This window comes from Ascaphus truei, chromosome 12 (assembly GCF_040206685.1).
Source record: "Ascaphus truei isolate aAscTru1 chromosome 12, aAscTru1.hap1, whole genome shotgun sequence".
Taxonomy (NCBI): Eukaryota; Metazoa; Chordata; class Amphibia; order Anura; family Ascaphidae; genus Ascaphus; species Ascaphus truei.
Genome location: NC_134494.1, coordinates 20,271,526 through 20,280,554, shown reverse-complemented (window position 1 = coordinate 20,280,554; position 9,029 = coordinate 20,271,526). Strand labels below are relative to the sequence as shown.

Sequence of the window (9,029 nt, the reverse complement as noted above, 5' to 3'; positions counted from 1 at the left end):
TACATTAGATATAACCCAGGACTATCTGAGTCTGTCCCTGATTATCTAGAGTCAGGAGGTCACCCCTACATTAGGTATAAACCCAGGACTGCCCAAGACTGTCCCTGATAATCTGCCTGCACATGCCAGAGAAACTAACCCTGAGGAATCCAGTAAAACAGACACACCCCAGTGTGACACTGTGTCACAGACACATAGGGTGGGATTCAGAGGCCTGTGCGTCATTTCAGGGGGCTGTGAGTCTGAGGGGACAACGTGAAATGAGGGAGGGGGGCTGGGGGGTTTGTTGGATGGAAAATACAAACCCCTTAACGCAAACAATGCAGCTATTGTGGAGTGAGCTAGCAGCAGAAACAGGCGTCTGTGTTACAGCCGGAAAGCACACAGTCACAAAAACATACGAGGAGAGCCCCAGCAGTCTGAGGGTTAGGGGGCAGCCAGGGCGCCCAAAAGCCACCGACTTATTGTAGCAATCTCCTGGTTCTGGCTATGTCCCCCCTAATGTCCCAGAATGTACTCTTCTACTTGTGTCTGGAGTGGAAGGGACAGTCTCTATAAGGCACTTCTGTCAGTGTCACTCTGAAGTGGGAGGAGCATGCTATGTAGGTCCCTTCTGTCTATGCCACAGTGTCACCCTGAAGTGGAAGAGACTCCATAGGACCATTCTGTGTCCCCATGAAAACGCTCAATAGGTGACTTCTGTCCGTGTCACCGTCTCATGTCACTGAATGTGACGTTATAACGTACATGGATGTGATGGCATAAAGCACCATATATACCAAGTCTGGCTTGTCCATAAAACACCTTTCGGCTACAGAAGACAGTGTGCCTATTTCAGTGAATGGATTGTACGGTGTCTTCTGACACCGGGAAGGTGTCTTCTGGTATAGCACTGCTTAGTAAATATGGCCCAACATGTACAGAGCTATGTGAAATAAAAGAGAAGGGTATATAGGGGAATGGTGATGTAGGCCAGGGGTTCTGTAAACCCCGCGCCCCCCCGCACTCAGTCTCCGCCCTCCCTGGGGGTCGCGCCCCCCAGTTTGCGCACCGCTGATGCAGGTAATGGTATACTGGTGATAGGGGCGTGGAAGAGAAGGGGTCTACAAGGATTAGTGACAGAGAAAAAGAACACAGCACATACACAGATGTGTGACATGGAAAATAATGGTATGCAGGGACCTGTGACACGGCCGGGGGGGATTCACAGGCACAGCATAGGTATTTGGCAGTGAAGGGGTTCTGTGCACAGCTGGGAATGTTACCACCTAAAAGACAAGACAAGGACACGATGGGTGGTAATGAGTGGTAAGAGGTATGTGTTCCTGATGTCTGTGTATTAGGAGAAGGTAAGAGGTATGTGTTCCTGATGTCTGTGTATTAGGAGGAGGTAAGAGGTATGTGTTCCTGATGTCTTTGTATTAGGAGGAGGTAAGCGGTATGTGTAAGTATGTGATCCTGATGTCTGTGTATTAGGAGGAGGTTCTTGATGTCTGTGTATTAGGAAGAGATAAGAGGTATGTGTCCCTGATGTCTTTGTATTAGGAGGAGGTACGAGGTATGTGTTCCTGATGTCTGTGTATTAGGAGGAGGTAAGAGGTATGTGGTCCTGATGTCTGTGTATTAGGAGGAGTTAAGAGGCATGTGTTCCTGATGTCTGTGTAGTAGGAGATAAGAGGTATGTGTTATTGATGTCTGTGTATTAGGAGGAGGTAAGAGGTATGTGTTCCTGTTATCTGTGTATTAGGAGGTGGTAAGAGGTATGTGTTCCTGATGTCTGTGTATTAGTAGGAGGTAAGAGGTATGTGTTCCTGATGTCTGTGTATTAGGAGGAGATAAGAGGTATGTGTTCCTGATGTCTGTGTATTAGGAGGAGGTAAGAGGTATTTGTTCCTGATGTCTGTGTATTAGGAGGAGGTAAGAGGCATGTGTTATTGATATCTTTGTATTAGGAGGAGGTAAGAGGTATGTGTTCTTCATGTCTGTGTATTAGGAAGAGATAAGAGGTATGTGTTTCTGATGTCTGTGTATTAGGAGGAGGTAAGAGGTATATGTACCTGATGGGTCTGTTTTACGTGAGAGGTATGTGTCCCTATTTTGTCTGTAATTGGAGGTATTAGAGGTATCTGTCCCATATTTCTGTATATTATAAGGCGGTGAGAGATATGTGCCCCTCATTCCCATGTATTAATAGGAGGTGAGCAGCGGTATGTGTCCCTGATGTCTCTTTATTAGGAGGGGCTGGGAAGTATGTGTCCCTGATGTCTCTGTATTTGGAGAGTGTGAGAGGTATATCCCTGCTGTCCCGGTATTTGGAGGAGGTGAGAGGTATGAGTCCCTTATACTGTACTATATATGTCCCTTTGTGTGCCTTTACAGAGGGAGAAAGGGGAGGACGGTCATCTGTCCGGGGGGGTGTTGACAGAAGGGGGCATATGTGATCATTTTCACATAGTCCAAAAGCCTCAGCTGATTCCACTTGGGCTAATTACACATTATGCAATGGGAACACCTGCTCCCCACCTTCCCCCCCAAAAGCTAACCCCCTCCCTATCCCTCTCCCCCTAGGATACAACCACCCCCCCCTTCCTTCCACCGAGCCCTCAAAAGATCTCAACGGTGGCTATTGTTCCCCTCTATGACAGATTGTAAAACTCAAGCAGCCACGCTACCAGCGCTGTCACACACTGGGGATTTAACACTACCGCCTTCATCTCTCTTTTACACGGACTCTGTACCCTACTGTCATGATCATCTACATTAGATATACACCCAGGATTGTCAGAGCCTGCCCCTGATCATCTGGAGTCAGGAGGTCACCCTACATTAGTCTGAGCCTGTCCCTGATACTCGGCTGTCAGGGGGGGGCCACTCCAGGGCATTTTAGGCTAAAGTTCGCAAAGCTATTAAAACACAACCTAACTGACGAAACAGCTGTTGAAAGTGATGGCGTAGGCATTACACGTTTCAGTGCTTTTAAGTGGGACTGGATAGTTAACCTGTAACGGTAAAGGGATTAAAGGGTCAGGATGAATCGTATAGAGCAATGGATAATGCTGTTAAATATCTGTTGTTCGATTATGTAAAATACAATGTAACGTGGTAACAATCTGCCAGAAGTGTTCTACCCCAAAGAAAGGGGTGTCACTGCCTATTAAACGAACCTGGGGGCAAGCAGTAGCTGCCACTTTGTTGCTTCAGTAGCAAAGATGTTTGCAGTGTGCAATCATACTTGGGACTACTTTATATAGCAACATACTGCTTCCAAAGGAGCCTGCCATGTATTATGCTTTGCAATCCCTTATAAAGAGTGAGAGCGTTAGGTCTCAAGGCAGGAGGTCCTCAACTCCAGTCCTCAAGTCCCCACAACAGGTTAGGTTTTCAGGATATCCCAGCTTCAGCACAGGTGGCTCAATCAAAGTCAAAGACTGAGCCTCTGACTGAGCCACCTGTGCTGAAGCAGAAACTGATTGAGTCGCCTGTGCTGAAGCAGGAACTGATTGAGCCACCTGTGCCAAAGCAGGGACTGATTGAGCCATCCGTGCTGAAGCAGGGATATCCAGAAAACCTGAACTGTTGGGGGGAGGAAGGGGGCTTGAGGACTGGAGTTGAGCATCTAACAGAGATCTGGTGGCTCCAGCTGGACATTGCCACCAATGGTTGGGGATGTTAGGAAGAAGAGGGGACACCGGTGCCCCCACTTCCGAGTGACTCCACGCTCGCTCTCAGGAAGTATAACACACCCTCTCCACCTTATATTAGTCACACAAACACTGTGAATAGTCAGAAGACTAGAGCAAGGTCACCTCACCCAAACCCCAGCATGAGATCCCTAGAAGTAACCTGGCTTTTCTGCACTTCTGCACAGTACTTCCAGGGTTTCATACATTGCATCATAGTAATGCTACGGTGGACGCTTTGGTATTCACACTGATCTGTATTTGCCATACAATACCACAGTGTTCCTAGACATATGCCCACAACACCATAGCGCATACTTAGTAAGCAGTGCTAGTCTATAAGACACCTTCCGGCCTTTTGAAGTGAGGTGTCTTTTAGTGCTGGAATGTGTCATGGAAACGCACTGCTTATTATACTGTATATGGACCAATGTACTTCCTAAAGGTTACACGCTGGCATTATCACACAATGAAAAAGTATTCCTTCAAGCGGCTCTATGGGGTTGGTCCATTAAAATATTAAATCCCCAATATCTTATTCCCAGAGGTAGCACTCTAGGCTTGGCATGCTGACACGGTATTCCTAAGAGGTATTCCTGGTTTAGAAGAGGCCTTCCTAGAAGCAAAACACAGTGTCCGGCCCACTACAGCATGATATTCCTATAGGTAACGCTCTTTGATTAGCACACCATAACAAATAATTCCTAGAGGTAATTCTCCTGGGTTTGACCCATCAAAGTGTAGCACAGGTAAACCTCTGCTTTTAGTCCTCCATGGCTTGCCCTACTCTCGCCTCTCATGGTACCTGGGCTGCCCCTTTATTCCCTGTATTGCCTCAGAGAAGTTGCTATACCTCATCCTTCTCCTGCCCAAGTCATGACTGTCTCCACCCCATGATAGCCTTGATCCAACCAGGCCCAGAAACCACCAACCATCTGCTCTGTCAACCCAACCCACAAATCTTGTGGTTGATGTACATACATTAGAATCCTCTTCCATCCAACAGAAGACCATTCCCTAACCGGTCCTCCCCCCCACATCCCCACCCCCCTGCTCCATCTTGATTGTTTCCGGCTGCACCCACCTGTCTGTCCCTTCCCCAGCGTCTTCTCCAGCCGGTATGGCCCCACGTACGGCATATGTGGTGTTCCACCACCATCTTTCACCACAGTGGTCATTTTGTCTTCTCTCCTTCTACGGGAATCCAGACGCAAGGAAAATCCTCAAGAGGAAGGGGGGAGGAGGAGGGCTGGGGATGGAGAGGGAGGAGGGGGGGGCTCTCTTCGCTTCTTCTCCCCCCCTCTCGTGGATAAACCTGTCCGTTCTTGTGACGCCCAACTGAGATCCTTTTGGTCCTCACCATTAATAGGCACCTGCTGGTCTCTCTGTCCCTCTCTGACCGAGGGACCCCGGTGTGTGTCCTGTCTTGATGCACAGCCCACAGACTCAATGTGATGAATGAAACAAAAAGAAAAAAAAAAGCACCCCCCCCCTCCCAATAAAAAAAAAAGAACCCTGCTGTTTCAATGAAAAGTAATAAATAATGCAGAATTGATGTAGGTGGGTTGGGAGAGGTAAGAACGTGTTAAGGTTCAGAGAGCATGGTGTGGATGCTGCCGTGTGTTACATACAAGCAGCTCAGCAGGGACCTGCTGATCAATCCTCTCGCTCGCTTGCTGCTAGAGGGGGGGGGGGGGGGAGAGATTCAAGGAGGGGGGCGGAGGGGGGATGCAGCCCTCTGGAGCAGAGATGTTAGCCTGGATGTGATTGGCGAGTGCTGAGCTCCAGTCTGATTGGTGGCTGAGGGATGCAATTTAATTGGACTGGGGAGGGGGGTTTATCAAGTGTGTGGAGGGATGTGTGTGTGTGTGTGTAACATTGAGTTTGAATATGGTATGGTCTGTGCAATAATAGGTCAGTGTGTATTTGTATAACTGTTTCTAGTGGTATGTGCAATAAAGTGTGCTTAACAATATGTGAGTGCTCATTTGTGTAACAAATGGTGTGTGTATCTATAGCAATATGGAAGTATGTATATGTGCAACATTCTGTAAGTGGTGTGTATAACAACATGAATCTGTGTATGAATTTGTGTAACAGGTGTGTGTTATAATATGTGTGAATTCGCATATTATTATTGTAGGTGATGGGGGCGTTTATACCACCTCAGATCCGGTCATGTTTTCAGATGTATAGTCACAGAATATGATATAACTGCTCCCTATAACTGATGATTTTGCTCCAAATAACACCTCCTTATAATTACCCTATTTCTCCCTATAACTCCTCCTATTGCCCCATATAAACTCTCCCTATAACTCCTCTTATTGCCCTATATAACCTCTCCCTATAACTCCTCCTATTGCTCCATATAACCTCTCCCTATAACTCCTCCTATTGCCCCATATAACCTATCCCTATAACTCATCCTATTGCTCCATATAACCACTCTCTATAACTCCTCCTATTGCACCATATAACAGCTCCCTATAACTCCTCCTATTGCGCCATATAACCGCTCCCTATAACTCCTCCTATTGCGCCATATAACCGCTCCCTATAACTCCTCTTCCCTTAACTCCCCATATAACACACTGATATAGATGAGGGCAATATAAGTTAAAGTGCCTTGATAAACTGATGCTGAGAAATATAAGCTCTAAATGACTATCATCAATTCAATGCCAAAAATCAGATACGCATTTTATTCCCAACTAGAATGTCACTGTCCTGCTTGATCACCTCCTGTTTCATGGATAAAGGGTCATATGTGAGCTGGGGATGCGCCTGTCTGCATGCGTGTCTATGCACACATGCCTGTCTGCAGATGTGTCTCTATCTCTGTCTGCATGTCTGCACGTATCTCTGTCCGCCTGAACAAAAGTCTATTTTACGTGTACTGTATCTGTGTGTGTGTAGAAGTGTTTGTACATTTGTCTATGTGTGTATAAGTGGGTTTGTATGTGTCTGTGTGTATGTAAGTGTGACTGTGTGTTCAGTATAATTGTGACTGTGTCTGTGCGTGTATAAGTGTGACAGAATTGTCACTTAAACGGATTTTCACACCGATTTGGTGTCACTCTTGTGGCTTTGCAGTCAATCTCGTGGCTTTGCAGTCAATCTCGTGGCTTTGTGTCAGTCTCGTGGATTTGGTGACAGTCTCGTGGCTTTGCAGTCAGTCTCGTGGCTTTGAATTCAACAAAAGACAAAAAAAAAACAATGCTACATCCAATGTGACAAAATACATAGTTAAATACTTTAATATTAGTATTCTCATGAGTAAGGGTCATTTAGTTAAACCCTTTGGCCAAAGCGTTATAACCCTGCAGCCACTTCACGGCATGACCAGTATGCAGGTCCTAACACTACCTGTGAACATTCTCATTTACCTCTGCGGTGGAGGGAGAAGGGTCTGAATAGACCTGTCCCGCACAGGTACATGGAAAACCCTGCTACTTAAAAAGTGGACAGGGGTGAGCTTAAATCCAGGGAGGAGGGGCCTATTAAGACCATAGCCAGTATTCATCTGTTATATATGTAATGTTTTATGTTTTTTTTATTTAAATATTTGTAGGATTGGTCAGTTAGATTACATTGCACCCTAAGGCGAGAGAGAGAGAGAGAGAGAGAGAGAGAGAGAGAGAGAGAGAGAGAGAGAGAGAGAGAGAGAGAGAGAGAGAGAGAGAGAGAGAGAGAGAGAGAGAGACCTATTCTATTACAGAGGTACAGCTAATGGAAGAATCACTGGAGTAGGCTTCATCATTAACAAGAGATGGATAAACAACATAATGGAGTGTGAAAGCTCATCAGATAGAGCAGCCAGAGTCGTCATTCAGTTGACAAAGAGATACAGGCTTCAAATAATCCATGTGTATGCCCCAACATCAAGTCACACAGACAATGAAGTAGAAGACTTCTACCATGAAATCAACCAACTTAACAGCAAAGGAAATTGTCACCTCAAGAACGTTATGGGAGATTTCAATGCAAAGATTGGTGCCCAGCAAAAAGAGGACGAAGCCTCAGGTGGTAAGTTACGTTACCAGGAATGAACATGGAGACAGATTGGTAGAATTTGCAGAATGCGAGAACTTCTACATCATGAATTCATTCTTCAAGAAGAATCCAAACAGTAAATGGACATGGAGTGGATCTAATTGAACCAAGGAGGAATTTGACTGTTTCCTAACTAACACGAAACACGTGATTGAAGACTGTACATTCCTTAATTGTTTTGACACAAGGGGTGATCACCGATAGGTGAAAATGATACCTGATTTCGAAGATGGAAAGAAGAAAACTGATTAAAGAGAAAACAAAAACAATCGAAATCAATAACAACAGTTCAAACTAGAACTGAAAAATAGTTTAAGCGATGGAAGGGAAGTAAACATAAATATGTCACTGTATAAAGCATTAGTAAGACCACACCTTTAATATAGAGTCCAGTTTGGGCGCAACTCCATAAAAAAAGACATTATTGAACTAGAAAAAGTGCAGAGAAGAACCACCAAATTAATAAATGGGATTGATAATCTGATGTATGAGGAAAGACTAGCTAATTTAGATTTGTTTACATTAGAAAAGAGGCGTCTAAGTGGGCATATGATAACTATATACAAATATACAAGGAGTTTTCAAAATAACTATTCATTCCATGGACAGTACGAACGACACAGGGTCATTTCTTTAGGTTGGAGGAAAGGAGATTTCACAAGCAACAAAAGAAAGGGTTCTTTACAGTAAGGGCAGTTAAAATGTGGAATTCATTACCCATGGAGACTGTGATGGCAGATACAATAGATATCTTTAAAAAAAGGTTGGAAATCTTTTTAGGATGGAAAGGGATATAGGGATATACCAAATAAGTACACATGGTGGATGTTGATCCAGGAAGAAATCTGATGGCCATTCTTTGGAGTCAGGGAGGAATTACATTTCCCCCTTATGAGACAGCATTGGATGATGTTTCACTGTTTTTGTTTGCCTTCCTCTGGATCAAAATACTGTAAATACAAATATAGGATAAAGTATCTGACGTCTAAATTTAGCATAGGTTGAGCTTGATGGACATATGTCTTTTTTTAACCTCATCTACTATATAACTATGTAAGATGTAAAAAAATGTAACTGTGATATGGTAAGAAGACTATCGAAGAGAACAAAAGCTTAAAGAAGACAAAGCAGCGACTTATGATTGGGAAGAAGCAAATCATTGTGCTCAAAAAAGATGATGGAGCAACAATAAAGGACTGTGCACTTACCATAAAGGTAGTTGAGGACTTCTACTTGAAATTCGACGAGAACCCATAACACAAAGCATAATCGTGCAGAAGATGACCATGAAGA

At 44.7% G+C, this 9,029-nt stretch overlaps 1 protein-coding gene across 9 annotated transcripts in view; it reads right to left on the bottom strand.

The window, feature by feature from the left end:
- The window catches only part of BRSK2 (BR serine/threonine kinase 2), a 131,600-nt gene that overhangs the window by 103,566 nt on the left and 19,005 nt on the right, over window positions 1-9,029 (bottom strand). For 8 of the 9 annotated variants that reach the window (XM_075566886.1, XM_075566878.1, XM_075566879.1 and 5 more), the window contains exon 1: window positions 4,765-5,360. The exons of the other annotated variant lie outside the window; for it this stretch is intronic. In XM_075566886.1, the coding sequence (XP_075423001.1) occupies window positions 4,765-4,858 (94 nt within the window). In that variant the 5' untranslated portion in view covers window positions 4,859-5,360. Of the gene's footprint in view, window positions 1-4,764; window positions 5,361-9,029 lie in introns of those variants that run through there. 9 annotated transcript variants of the gene reach the window in all.